The following is a 15,367-nucleotide window of genomic DNA, read 5'->3' as shown; positions in this document are numbered from 1 at the left end:
TAAAAAGTTACATGTACTGCAACATTGTATCAATTCAAATTATATGGTTTAAATTTTAGAAATTCGTTTTAAATACTTCAGGGATCCCTTTCCATGCCAATGACCTCTCGGGTCATGACCCAACGCAAGGTCAATTTATTTTATTGACAGATGTATCACGTCGCTGCATTATCCATGGAGTCGATTAATCAACAAAAATTCGAACCGATGTGTTCTTGTGTTGAAATTCAACGTTGGTATTAGTCGTATAGATTGAAAATTGTATTGATATATGTCGTCGTAGTGGCGGCTAGGTAGTCACGCTTGTTGATCTTTGTCGATCACAATGGCGGACAGTGCTAGTGAGTTGGAGAGCGACACAAGCTCCATTGACGGGGGCCCTACGATGAAACCACCGTCGCCAGCACAGATGGAACAACTGCAAAAGAGAATAGAATCGCTAGGTCAGGAAAACAGAGTCTTGAAGATGGAGTTGGAAACCTACAAGCTAAAATGCAAATCGTTACAAGAGGAAAATCGTGAACTGAGAAAAGCAAGCGTGAACATTGTGAGTCAAATGTCTGTGTTTAGAAACATGACTAATATTTATTTTTCTCACGATATTTGAAAAATAATAGGAAGACAGCTATAGAATTTGATTGAGATGTTGCCATTGAATATTTCCAGATGTCTGGAACCATTGTCATTGTGTTATAGCAACTGAAACTCAAAATATTCTGGTTACTGAATCTTCAAAAGCAATTACCATCTGTTCACACATGTCTCACACATGGCCGGAAAAATACTTTGTTATATCAAGCTGATATGTAGTTCGTTTACTATAATGAATATCCATGCTTGAAACCATGGGATTAGTGTTATTGCCAGTGTCAGAAATACCATTTTGAAGATACTGTCTTCAATGTCAACCAATATGGATGTTGGTGATTCAGGATTCATATTGCCACATTCAATGTCTGATATCAATCTTTGACAATATCATGCCAGTGATCACTAGGAACAACTACATCACAGATTATTTCTCACTATTTCCATGTTTATGTCATAGCTTTTGTTTTGTAAAGTTATGTTCAGCATTCCTAGTTTCTTTAACCCCAGTAAGCCTACAGCATTCTCTATTCCAAAGTCTTTCTCATCGGCTGACATAGTCGGGCATGTGCATTAGTTACCATTGCTATATTCTTGCCAGTTTTGAATGAAGGATCACCTAAGATATCCATTAGCATAATTAATGGTTACATCTATATCATGGATATTTTCTTTTTCAGTATGTTATCGTGTTTGCAATTGCATCATATTTGCCCAAGCAGATTGATATTCATATTCTGAAATACTCTTCTTGACAGATGAATATTGTGTGTAAATGTACATTTAAAACTCAGTAATTGTCAGCCAAATATCATTTGGAGAATGGCAGTTTGACGAAAGTTGTGACTAAGGGCGAACCAATTGTTCAAGATGTTTACTTGCTTTCCATTGTTAAAGTCAAGCATTCCACATTCTATCTAAGTGGATAGGGCGGTCAATCTTGATGACTTAGTTAATATTGTGTCAGCATGATCAGATGGTGAAAACCATTGCTCATAATATCAGTTGTTATTTCACCTGGTTCAGACTCGGTTATTTTCAAACTGTTCTCATGATATAACCCGAATATTATGGCATTAAGCAACCGACAAACACAAAAATAAGGCAGGTTCTCAGTGTTCCAGAAGAATCAGTTCTTGTTAAAATGAACAAAGAATTACATTGTTGATGTACATCTTTATGATTGCATTGACTTTCATGAAAGATATGAGAGATGAAAAAGAATGTTATCATCACTCTCCGTAACTTTAAAATGACTTCTCTCCCACCTATCAATGTGGGTTTGTATATAACAGATCCAATTCTACAGCTGCCTGGTCCTCCCTCCTTTCCTCCCATGTGTATTGCCCCTATGTATACTGGAATCAGCTGATTTCTGTTATTTAGTGGAAATGTGTCAATGAGTGAGATAGTTGGTCTGTCATGTCTATATGCCAGTGAACATTTTCAAAACACCACATAAAATATCATTGTAATGTGGCTGAATTTATCAGCATTATGTGTTTCACTTTCAGTGATTCCTTGATTGCAGGACCTCATTACAACTACATTACTGTCAGAACTGAATATGTTTCCAGCCTGAAATAAGATGATCAAGTATATAGTTACCTTATGGCATTGACAACTAAGAAAACGAAATATCCTCAAAAAAACAAATACCCTTGTGTCAGGTATTATTATGTCTGTTATTAACATGCTCACCCCTTAAATATTAAGTCACTGAATAGTCACTGAAATTAAGCTTATATACCTGTGTGTTTATCAACGGAAATAGAAAATCGATCTCAGAATAGTCCCAGGTATCACCTGAAGAGATTCCTGTATGGACTGTGTAAATAGCTTTCTTTGTTCTGTGCATCTTTCTACCCAGTCCAAAGACTCCTTGACTGTACTGTCTGCTAAGAGTTATTCAAGGTCTCTTTGTACATATTCTCTTCAAAATTCCTTTTCATCCTTTGATATTACACACCCGAACTTGTTCATCATGTTCATGATGTTCACTGGCTGACTGAAAGTATGAACGAAATGTTTCTCAGTAGCTGGATATTACAAGATAACTGTCCAACATTCAAAGTCTTTTCAAGTTTCTCTCCTCCTTTGAATTATGATGGTGTGTTTGGTTTGAATGATTGATGACCAGATGCGTTGTCCATTAGACATGTTAGACAGCATTATATTTCTTTCTCCATCTCATGACAAAATGATCCGTTCAGTTTTACAGAGAGAGAATGAGTTAGTTATTATGTGTAAAATAGTGCTCAGTTTGAATTGTGACGAGTTTCTTAATGGTTATAAAATTTGAATTTTTGCTTTTTCAAACTGTGTGAAATCATTGCATCCTCATGTTATATTCACCATTACAATGCTATTTCTGTGTTGAGAGGAAACAGCAGAATGGTTACAACATGGGTTAGACAAAGCCATGGCCGGAGTCTTTTTCTTTCGATTATCCTTCTGCAAATGCCTTTAACATGTTTGTTTTATGAAACAGTAAGTTGGTAAAATATATTCAGGGCAGTAAACTGCTGGATATATATAGAGGATATTATATGAGTGCCCATGTCATACTATGTTAACGACATGAATGCCTAAATGTTGGTATTTCCCGAGCGAGAGTGAGGGATATACCGATATTAAGGCACGAGTGTCGCAAACATAGTATGACATAGGCACAAATATAATATTCTGTTTATTACCGAAGTCGTCAAATTGAGGAACATAAACACAAATCTACCTTCAAAAACAGGCTGGCTACCCACCGTCGCCGCATGTAGAGCGCAACGTCACAGAAGAAATGTGACGTCATAGCATTGCTCATGATGTCACGTCACCATGACAAAGTGATATTTTGCCCTAGGGCATCGTATGAAAAGTATGAACCCCGATATGTTCTCTATTTCCAAATCGAATTTCAATTGAAGAGGTAGGGTAATGAAAACCAATTCTATTCTCTATTTCCAAATCGAATTTCAATTGAAGATTATAGCGGTGATGAGAAACACCCAAACACCACATCATGATCCTCAAAATCTGTTGGAGTGCTGGGGTAGCCTAGTGGTTAAAGCGTTGGCTCGTCACGCTGAAGACCCGGGTTCGAATCCCCACATGGGTACAATGTGTGAAGCCCATTTCTGTTGTTCCCTGCCGTGGTATTGCTGGAATATTGCTCAAAGTGGCGTAAAACCAAACTCAGTCAGTCAGTCAAAATCTGTTTTTAAGAGTTGAAATGTAACTTTAAGAGTCCTAACTGTAATTGCAATAAGAAAGTTATAGAACATTATCTCAGTGACTGTTACTTTCTAATAAGAATATATTTTTTGTTATTTTGATGCTTCAATGAATTGTGCCAGCAAGTTGTTCATTCACCTTAGGGTGATAGGTTGTAGTTTTCTACTGCAGATTATGTATGAAACAAAAATCTAAAAATTCTGTTTTAAAGTTACTGTATTAACTATATGTCATCAGATTTATGTTTTTCAACATCACACATTTTCGGATGGTCATGTTTATTGTGATTACTGGTGCTATAATGAGAGGGTGACATCCCAAACATATTGTATATATTCAGATGGTAGAGGGGCATTAGTCTAGTGGTTAAAGTGTTTGCACGTCACGCTGAAGACCTGGGTTTGATTCCCCACATGAGTACAATACAATGTGTGATGGTGGCTTGTTTTTCAAGATACAGTTGGAGCGGTGGGGTAGCTTAATGGTTAAAGCGTTGACTCGTCACACCGAAGACCCGGGTTCGAATCCCCACATGGGCACAATATGTGAAGCCCATTTCTGGTGTCCCCAGCCGTGATATTGCTGGAATATTGCTAAAAGCGGCGTAAAACCAAACTCAGTCAGTCAGTCAGTCAGTCAAGATACAGTTTTGAGATGAGAAGTTTTACAGTTGCTCATGTGATTCATGTGTCCATGTTTGTTGTTTGCCACACTCAGCAATATTCCAGCTATATGGACGTCATATGTTCATGAACAACTAATGTTTCCTAAGCATCATGAACAACTAATGTTTCCTAAGCATCGACTGACACAACGCCAGGATAAACCCAAAACGCCAGGATATAGACACTGACACAACTGAGAGATTTTTAAGGAAACTGTCAGCTGAAACCTGGGTATGCATATTGAAACTGTTCCTGACATATTGTTTCCTGATGTCATGCTTCAATACAATGATTCATTTATATAATTATGAATGAACACATACTGTACAGTTTAAAAAGGAATGATAAAATATCTCCCTTTTAATATTTTACACATGTTCTGAAGCCATGGTTGGTGTAATTAACTGAAGTTAAGTAAATATGTGTGGGTTGTGTTTTCAGCCATTCTATTTTATTGCATTGTCAGCTGACTGTTGGGATCTACATCAATAACAACAAAGTGGGTGTTCCCCATGCTTACTGCGAGAGTGGGGTGGTGGGGTAGCCTAGTGGTTAAAGCTTTCGATCGTCACGCTGAAGGACTGGGTTCGATTCCCCACATGGGCACAATGTGTGAAGCCCATTTTTGGTGTCCCTCCGTGATATTGCTGGAATATTGCCAAAAGCAGCAAAAAGCTAAACTTACTTACTCACTACTTCCACAGTTCTCAGTGACAGATTCTTTGCCCTACATTTATCCCAATCTCTGTTTGGTGTGATTGTACTATCTTGTCATGTATCTCGTTAATCCTTAATCATTCTGTATTACTATTAACACAAATACCAAGTGTTTATATGAATCTTGATTGATTTACTTCGCAGTCGTGGCTTCAGATTTCAGCAGGTAGGTTTGGTTTGTTGTTAAATGCTGCACTCCACAATATTCCAGCTATATGGCGGTGGTCTGTAAATAATCGAGTCTGGACCAGACAATCCAGTGATCAACAGCATGAGCATCAATCTACGCAATTGGAATACGATATCATACGATGACATGTGTCAACCAAGTCAGCAAGCCTGACCACCCGATCCTGTTAGTTGCCTCTTACGTCAAGCATGAGTTACTGAAGAACAATTCTAACCCATATCTTCATGGGTATGCAATAGGCAGGAATGCCCCTGTCTGCTTTCATGAAGCATCGGACCCTGTCTTGTGGGTTGTGTGTCTGCTTGCAGAGCAGAAAGTTGGTGGGTTGATCCTAATCACAGACCAAAATACATTAAAAAATAATACTTGTTGTTACTCTGCCTGGTACTAGTTTCGAAGTGGATAAAATAAGGCTTGAAGTCAGTATACTGTGTCAGTGAAATATGGATGTAAGACTGTGGCAAAGTATGTCAGTTGACGTGGCTAGCTATTCTCGAAAGTTTTGTAGCCCTACAAACTTCTAATGCCCATTCGTAACACATTGGCTACAATCAAAGTTAAGAATTCTTAGGACTACGAACGTTTCGAGAATAAGGGCCCAGCACTGTAAAATTGACATTGATTCATACTAGTACAAGCAGCCAAACACGTCGCTATATGAGTTTGATTATATGAATGAAAAATTAAATCCTCTTAGATGTTATTTCTTAACAAAGCATCACCTGTATGTCGTTTCTGCCAGAAATGATAAAATTGTATATTTTTTGTAGAATCCGTCATCTTTTAAGCACCCAGGCTCCATTTCCTCAAAGTTGAGACTATTCATTATGTTTTTGATATTGCTGTCATTCATTAATTGAGGAAATATAGTACACACAGATTCAAATTCATAGTTTTTATCTCCCCACAAACTCTTAACTAAGCACATGGTTACCACACACATATAATAACAGTGTATTGTACATGACTTTCAAACAATACACTCTTTTCATTTATATGTATTTGCAGCTGTAGACTATGCCTCCTTTATTTTAAAGGCTATTTACTTGATGAACATTTTGTAGTCGTGTGTAGTGAGAGCTTTGAGATGGTGTTGTCTCTTAACAGCCTCCATGTACCAAAGTTGATATATAATTCATGTTAATCACATAAATAGCAATAATGCCATGTTATCTCTGTCGTTGTCAGAGTGAAATGCAACACCAGTTATTTCTGCATGTTTGGTATTTGGCATTTTGATCTTTGGCTAGTAAGATTACAGTGTATCTGTTACTGGTTCTGCTCAGTATTTGTGCTTCAGATCACAGACATACAGTGCATCTGTTACTGGTTCTCCTCAGTAAATGTGCTTCAGATCACAGACATACAGTGCATCTGTTACTGGTTCTGCTCAGTAAATGTGCTTCAGATCACAGACATACATCTGTTACTGGAATATTGCTAAAAGAGGCGTAATCCCATACTCACTCACTCACTCACTCACTCTCAGTAAATGTGCTTCAGATCACAGAGATTCAGTGCATCTGTTACTGGTTCTGCTCAGTAAATGTGCTTCAGATCACAGATATTCAGTGCATCTGTTACTGGTTCTCGCTCAGTAAATGTGCTTCAGATCACAGAGATTCAGTGCATCTGTTACTGGTTCTCCTCAGTAAATGTGCTTCAGATCACAGACATACAGTGCATCTGTTACTGGTTCTGCTCAGTAAATGTGCTTCAGATCACAGACATACAGTGCATCTGTTACTGGTTCTGCTCAGTAAATGTGCTTCAGATCACAGAGATTCAGTGCATCTGTTACTGGTTCTCCTCAGTAAATGTGCTTCAGATCACAGACATACAGTGCATCTGTTACTGGTTCTCCTCAGTAATTGCTTCATGTGATCACAGATCACAGTGCAGATTCAGTGCATCTGTTACTGGTTCTGCTCAGTACTGGTTCTGCTCAGTAAATGTGCTTCAGATCACAGAGATTCAGTGCATCTGTTACTGGTTCTGCTCAGTAAATGTGCTTCAGATCACAGAGATTCAGTGCATCTGTTACTGGTTCTGCTCAGTAAATGTGCTTCAGATCACAGAGATTCAGTGCATCTGTTACTGGCTCTACTCAGTAAATGTGCTTCAGATCACAGATATTCAGTGCATCTGTTACTGGTTCTACTCAGTAACATGTGCTTCAGATCACAGATATTCAGTGCATCTGTTACTGGCTCTACTCAGTAAATGTGCTTCAGATCACAGAGATTCAGTGCATCTGTTACAGTAAATGGCTTTCAGATCACAGACATACAGTGCATCTGTTACTGGTTCTCGTCAGTAAATGTGCTTCAGATCACAGATATTCAGTGCATCTGTTACTGGCTCTACTAAGTACTTACATGTGCTTCAGATCACAGAGATTCAGTGCATCTGTTACTGGCTCTACTCAGTACTTACATATGCTTCAGATCACAGATATTCAGTGCATCTGTTACTGGCTCTACTCAGTAAATGTAGGTAGGTTTATTTATGCAGATCATTTAAGTCTGGCTGTACAGGAATTCAGTTGAACCTTAACGATTGATCATATTTATTAGTAGAAATCTGAAACATTTAGAAAATTCCTTTTCTGTGTGTTTCATGTTAGTAACAAGAATTACAAAACAAAAATCAGCAACAGGGCTTGAAACCTCAGAAATTAGCATATCAATCTGTGTTATTGTGAACACACAATACCATTCAGAAAGTGTAATCCCAAGTATAGTGTATGTTCCTCTGTGTTAGTATGCTTTCAAATTTCATTCATGTTTTCAAACCATAAAGATCTGATTTAGAATTGTTCTTCAGTAACCCATGCCTCTTGTAAGAGGCCACTAAAGGGATCGGGTGGTCAGGCTCGCTAACTTGGTTGACACATGTTTCAATTGTGTAGATTGATGCTCATGATGCCAATCACTGGATTGTGTGGTCCAAACTGAATCATTAAGAGGCCGCTCTCATATTGATGGACTATTACTGAGTGTGGCATTAAACTGTAAACAAACAAAACATTAGAATAAAACAAACATAATTGGAAAATTATCCACCAGAGATTTCATTATCGTTTTCCAGGTTATATTTACGGATGAAATTGATTCGTTAGAACAAGAAAAACATTTTATGCATGTTAAGGGTATGTCTCATGCACAGACTGGGTATACACATTCAGTAGAACATTTTAGGATCACAATGTATTTCTCTCAAGAAAGTGCCGTTGAAGTTTACATGATCTACCCTTGCTGGGATGTAAACAAAGTTTTTGTTGAAGTGTGCAAAATGGTGACCTTGAAACCAAGTTAAAGGTCAGAGGGATGAGTGATTCACAAATGTGTGAAATATTTAGGATATGACAAGCAATAGATGACAGAGGACTGCACTAACCAAATATATAACCAAACCAACAGCCCAAACATGCTACTATTCAACAGTTTTCCTTATTTATAAGAGATCTGATGTTAAAATAGCTGTTTATAACAGTAATATTTGGTGTCATTGTACAGACAATAATAATAGTAGGTGCTATGCTGACAGGCTTCTTATGTTTACCACAGCTTTATGGACACCGGTTTACACATGGTCACCACTCAGATGCCAGTGAAAAGCTAGGAAGGGAGTTGTTTTCTTTAGCTGCTGAAATTCTTGAACAAAGAATTTGTCTTAGTTAGAAAATCTAACTTGTTGGATGTTCTCAAAATAATGTGTTGTGTGATGAAAAAACTTGTTTGGCTCTGTCTCTCAGAGATAACAACTGACTTTTTTCAAGTGTAGGCTCAAAAAACTATTCTGTCTTCAACAAAAATTCCAAAGCTAAGGCATGCTCATACTGCTTTTACATCACAGCCTTCAACCATCACAGTACGATGGGGTAGCCCAGTAGATAGGGTAGCCCAGTAGATAGGGTGGCCCAGTAGATAGGGTGGCCCAGTAGATAGGGTGGCCCAGTAGATAGGGTAGCCCAGTAGTTTAGGGTAGCCCAGTAGATAGGGTAGCCCAGTAGTTTAGGGTAGCCCAGTAGTTTAGGGTAGCCCAGTAGTTAGGGTAGCCCAGTAGATAGGGTAGCCCAGTAGATAGGGTAGCCCAGTAGTTTAGGGTAGCCCAGTAGTTTAGGGTAGCCTAGTAGATAGGGTAGCCCAGTAGATAGGGTAGCCCAGTAGTTAGGGTAGCCCAGTAGATAGGGTAGCCCAGTAGATAGGGGGTAGCCCAGTAGTTTAGGGTAGCCCAGTAGTTTAGGCATTCACTATTCCTACATAGGTCCTGAGTTCAATTCCTCACAATAAGTCACATATGTACAATGTGTGAACTATTTCTCTAATATGTGATAAGAGGGACATTAAAACCAACTTTTTTAACAATTTTTTTTATTTAACATTAAAACCAACTTAATTACTTTCTAAAATTACTTACTAACTCACAGCACCATTATCAGTTATCTACGATATTGATAAACACGATCAAGAAACGATCAAGTACTGCATTGTTCCAACTACAAAACTGTCACTACCTGGAATAGTAATAGCCCATTAAAGTAACCCCTTAAAAAGTCTGAAATTCCACTTGCCCTTCGGATACCATTTGCATCAGACAACAGACTCTACTCTACATGTGCATCGCTCGATGCTAGTGAACAACAGTTTCTGCATTCTCAGGTTTTTTCTTCTTTTGGCACGGTACAAATCTCTAACCGTGTTTGCCCAGGGATTTATCTAAAGTTCCAAACTAAGTGCCCTTGGCAGAAATATTTAATTTTTTATGTATTTTTTCCGAAAACCTTTCTTTCAAAGTTCATGTTTTTGACCTGGTACTTTAACATTGCATTGTAATGCTGCATTCATGTAAAGTTGAGCCTTCTCTATACGAATTCTGTTGTCAGTGTAATAGGAGTCACCACAAGCAAACCAGATTAGTTGTAACAGTGTACATACTTGAAATAGGAAATGTTTAATTCACACCAGGGAATTTGTACTGACAACTGCTACAGTATTGGGGCCAAATATGAGCCAAATGTGTCTGAGCAGGTCTAGGTAATCCCCAATTGCCTCAAGAGACCGAGAGTGCATTTGTTTGCAAATGACAATGATTCATCACCACGGATATGATGAAACAGTAAGCAGTTGGTGGCTCATGATTTTTCTCACATGTCTATCATGCTTCTACCGTGTGTGTCAAAGCTTCCAGGAGTCATGTGAAGGGAAATGTTTGAGGTCTTAGTCATCAAAAGCTATGCTTTCATTATTGTGATGGCTTACATCAGTATAATGTGTACATAATAAGTTATATGGTGCAAAGTTAGCTTTTGTTACATGTCCCTACAACATATTACTATTGCATAAAGTACCACACTGCATGCTGTTAAGGTGTACATCCAAGTAATACTTGTTCCAACGTACTTGTTCAAAACAGCGTTAAACCAAGTTCACTCAACTTCTCATGTGCAGTGTGTAAATCCATATTAGTATTTTTATGATTGATATTTACAGGCTAACACACACCAAAAACATTTGGGGCGGTGTGGTAGTCAAGTGGCTAAAACGTTCGTCGTCAAGCCAAATACCCGGGTTCAATTCCCCACATGGGTACAATGTATAGCCCATTTCTTGTGTCCCCTGCAATAATATTGCTGAAATATTGCTAAAAGCTGCGTAAAATCATACTCACTCACTCACCAAAAATCTTTTGATTGAGTGCTTCTTGAAAATTTCGTTACATGACATTGAGTTTAGAGATAAGTAATCTTTTCCTGTACTCTTTTATGAAAATGATTGATAACAATATGTTAAATGGATTAGTAATTTGCTTGCATGTTATGAGGCAATGTTTTGCTATATTTACAGACAATGCAGCATAATCAGTACCATTGTAAGAAAAATAGTTCCTTGGGTAAGCTATTGTTACTGTTAGTGACAAGTATGTTTCTCTACTCTGGACTTCCGCCATAGATTCAGTCTATCCAGGAGTATTATAGACTTGAATAAAGCAACAGATGCAAGTACAATATCTACTCGAGCTGTAAAATATCAGCAATGAAACCTTGAAGAGTGTTTCCCAGAGAGTTCTGATGTCCTATATGTCATACTGACCCAGAGAGTTCTGATGTTCCAGGTCCTATATGTCATACTGACCCAGAGAGTACTGTTTTTGCAGGTCGTATATGTCATACTAACCCAGAGAGTACTATTATTGCAGGTCCTGTATGTCATACTGACCCAGAGAGTACTGTTATTGCAGGTCCTATATGTCATACTGACCCAGAGAGTACTGTTGTTCCAGGTCCTATATGTCATACTGACTCAGAGAGTACTGTTATTGCAGGTCCTATATGTCATACTGACTCAGAGAGTACTGTTATTGCAGGTCCTATATGTCATACTAACCCAGAGAGTACTGTTATTGCAGGTCCTACATGACACACTGACTCAGAGAGTACTGTTATTGCAGGTCCTATATGACATACTGACCCAGAGAGTACTGTTATTGCAGGTCCTATATGACATACTGACTCAGAGAGTACTGTTATTGCAGGTCCTATATGTCATACTGACTCAGAGAGTACTGTTATTGCAGGTCCTATATGTCATACTGACCCAGAGAGTACTGTTATTGCAGGTCCTATGTGTCATACTGACCCAGAAAGTACTGTTGTTCCAGGTCCTATATGTCATACTGACTCAGAGAGTACTGTTATTGCAGGTCCTATATGTCATACTAACCCAGAGAGTACTGTTATTGCAGGTCCTATATGTCATACTGACCCAGAGAGTACTGTTGTTCCAGGTCCTATATGTCATACTGACCCAGAGAGTACTGTTGTTCCAGGTCCTATGTGTCATACTGACCCAGAGAGTACTGTTATTGCAGGTCCTATATGTCATACTGACTCAGAGAGTACTGTTTTTGCAGGTCCTATATGTCATACTGACCCAGAGAGTACCGTTTTGCAGGTCCTATATGTTATACTGACCCAGAGAGTACTGTTATGCAGGTCCTATATGTCATACTGACCCAGAGAGTACTGTTTTTGCAGGTCCTATATGTCATACTGACCCAGAGAGTACTGTTTTTGCAGGTCCTATATGTCATACTGACTCAGAGAGTACTGTTGTTCCAGGTCCTATATGTCATACTGACTCAGAGAGTACTGTTTTTGCAGGTCCTATATGTCATACTGACTCAGAGAGTACTGTTGTTCCAGGTCCTATATGTCATACTGACCCAGAGAGTACTGTTTTTGCAGGTCCTATATGTCATACTGACCCAGAGAGTACTGTTATTGCAGGTCCTATATGTCATACTGACCCAGAGAGTACTGTTATTGCAGGTCCTATATGTCATACTGACCCAGAGAGTACTGTTATTTGTCATTGCAGGTCCTATATGTCATACTGACCCAGAGAGTACTGTTATTGCAGGTCCTATATGTCATACTGACCCAGAGAGTACTGTTATTGCACTATATTTTGACCCAGAGAGGTCCTATATGTCATACTGACCCAGAGAGTACTGTTTTGCAGGTCCTATATGTCATACTGATATGTACTGTTTTTGCAGGTCCTATATGTCATACTGACCCAGAGAGTACTGTTGTTCCCAGGTCCTATATGTCATACTGACTCAGAGAGTACTGTTTTTGCAGGTCCTATATGTCATACTGACTCAGAGTACTGTTTTGCAGGTCCTATATGTCATACTGACTCAGAGTACTGTTGTTCCAGGTCCTATATGTCATACTGACCCAGAGAGTACTGTTTTTGCAGGTCCTATATGTCATACTAACCCAGAGAGTACTGTTATTGCAGGTCCTATATGTCATACTGACCCAGAGAGTACTGTTATTGCAGGTCCTATATGTCATACTGACTCAGAGAGTACTGTTATTGCAGGTCCTATATGTCATACTGACTCAGAGAGTACTGTTGTTCCAGGTCCTATATGTCATACTGACCCAGAGAGTACTGTTTTTGCAGGTCCTATATGTCATACTAACCCAGAGAGTACTGTTTTTGCAGGTCCTATATGTCATACTGACCCAGAGAGTACTGTTTTTGCAGGTCCTATATGTCATACTGACCCAGAGAGTACTGTTATTGCAGGTCCTATATGTCATACTGACCCAGAGAGTACTGTTTTTGCAGGTCCTATATGTCATACTGACCCAGAGAGTACTGTTATTGCAGGTCCTATATGTCATACTGACCCAGAGAGTATTGTTATTGCAGGTCCTATATGTCATAGTGGCCCAGAGAGTACTGTTATTGCAGGTCCTATATGTCATACTAAACCCCAGATAGCATGGTTATTCCAGGTCCTAAACAGTCTTGTTACCCTGTGCCCCACAGAATTGCTGGCATGCTGAGTCCCAGAGAGAAATGTTACTCTAAAAGATTAATGGTATACCGGTACTCAAAGCTTCTTGCATATATCATGTGCAGTATTCATGAGCAGTTTAATGTTTCTGTGCATGCATAAATGAAGAGCAATAAGGTTTTTACTAGTTTATAATCAATGGGACAACAGTTTCTTATATCTTTTGCTATACATATTATGTTTCACATTTTAGATTAAGATCTCCGTGGGATGGATGATCAACATAATTTACCTTTGCTTAATACCAGCAATAAAACATGTAAACAGGATGAAGGAATTTGAGATTTTTCGGTTTAAGGCAGACTTAGAAATGATCACATTGTGATAAGACAGCTCAGGTAGATACATAATAAAAGGAGGGATAGCATAGTGGTTAAAGCATTAGCGTTCTGGTGGAGGGGGTGGGGTAGCCTAGTGGTCAAAGTGTTCGCTCATCACCCCAGTGACCCTGGTTCAATTCCCCACATGGGTATAATGCGTGAAGCCCATTTCTGGTGTCCCCCGCTGTGATATTGCTGAAGTATTGCGTAAAACCATCCACACGAATGTATCAGTGTTTCTCACATGTTGTGAAGTTACACTAGAATGTATTTCTTGTATGTAAACCATACACACGAATGTATCAGTGTTTGTCACGTGTTGTGAAGTTACACTAGAATGTATTTCTTGTATGTAAACCATACACACGAATGTATCAGTGTTTGTCACGTGTTGTGAAGTTACACTAGAATGTATTTCTTGTATGTAAACCATACACACGAATGTATCAGTGTTTGTCACGTGTTGTGAAGTTACACTAGAATGTATTTCTTGTATGTAAACCATACACACGAATGTATCAGTGTTTCTCACAGGTTGTGAAGTTACACTAGAATGTATTTCTTGTATGGTGAATGGACTCAAGGATGTATCTTACATATGATACTAGATTATTGGGTGAAAATACATCAACAGTGTATCTCAGGAATGATTAAAGGGAACAAACAATGGCAGATAAATGGTTGAATGGTGTTTTAGGCATCTTGCATATGAAATGGCAGGAAATGTGCCTTGGGTATTACCTTAGGTGAAATGAAGTGTATAACAGATATGATGAAGTTACACTATAAATGTTGGCAAAATATGGTGAAATGACATGTATGACTGATTTGTTGAAATTGCACTAAAAATGTGCAACAAAATATGGTGAAATGACGTACGACTGATTTGTTGAAATTGCACTAAAAATGTATGAGAAAATATGGTGAAATGTCATGTACGACTGATTTGTTGAAATTGCACAAGAAATGTATGACAAAATATGGTGAAATGACTTGTATGACTGATGTGATGAAATTGCACTAAAAATGTATGACATAATATGGTGAAATGCCTTGTATGACTGATGTGATGAAATTGCACTAAAAATATATGACAAAATATGGTAAAATGATGTGTATGACTGATTTGACTGAACTGTACTGTAAATATATGACAAAATATGGTGAAATGTTGTGTATGGCTGATTTGACTGAATTGTACTGTAAATATATGACAAAATATGGTAAAATGATGTGTATGGATGATTTGATGAAATTGTACTGTAAATATATTACAACAT

The 15,367-nt window shown here is 38.3% G+C and overlaps 1 protein-coding gene across 1 annotated transcript in view; it reads left to right on the top strand.

Moving 5' to 3' along the window:
* The first annotated feature begins 120 nt into the window (after positions 1-120).
* The window catches only part of LOC124277173 (coiled-coil domain-containing protein 6-like), a 35,454-nt gene continuing 20,207 nt past the window's right edge, over positions 121-15,367 (top strand). Inside the window, exon 1 of the mRNA XM_046712844.1 lies at positions 121-547. Coding sequence (XP_046568800.1) covers positions 326-547 — 222 coding nt within the window. The 5' untranslated portion in view covers positions 121-325. The remainder of the gene's footprint in view (positions 548-15,367) is intronic.

Source organism: Haliotis rubra, unplaced genomic scaffold, assembly GCF_003918875.1.
Source record: "Haliotis rubra isolate DU_JTF1 unplaced genomic scaffold, ASM391887v1 Scf219, whole genome shotgun sequence".
Classification (NCBI taxonomy): Eukaryota; Metazoa; Mollusca; class Gastropoda; order Lepetellida; family Haliotidae; genus Haliotis; species Haliotis rubra.
The sequence above is the reverse complement of the archived record's forward strand: the minus strand, read 5'-3'. Positions and strand labels throughout refer to the sequence as shown.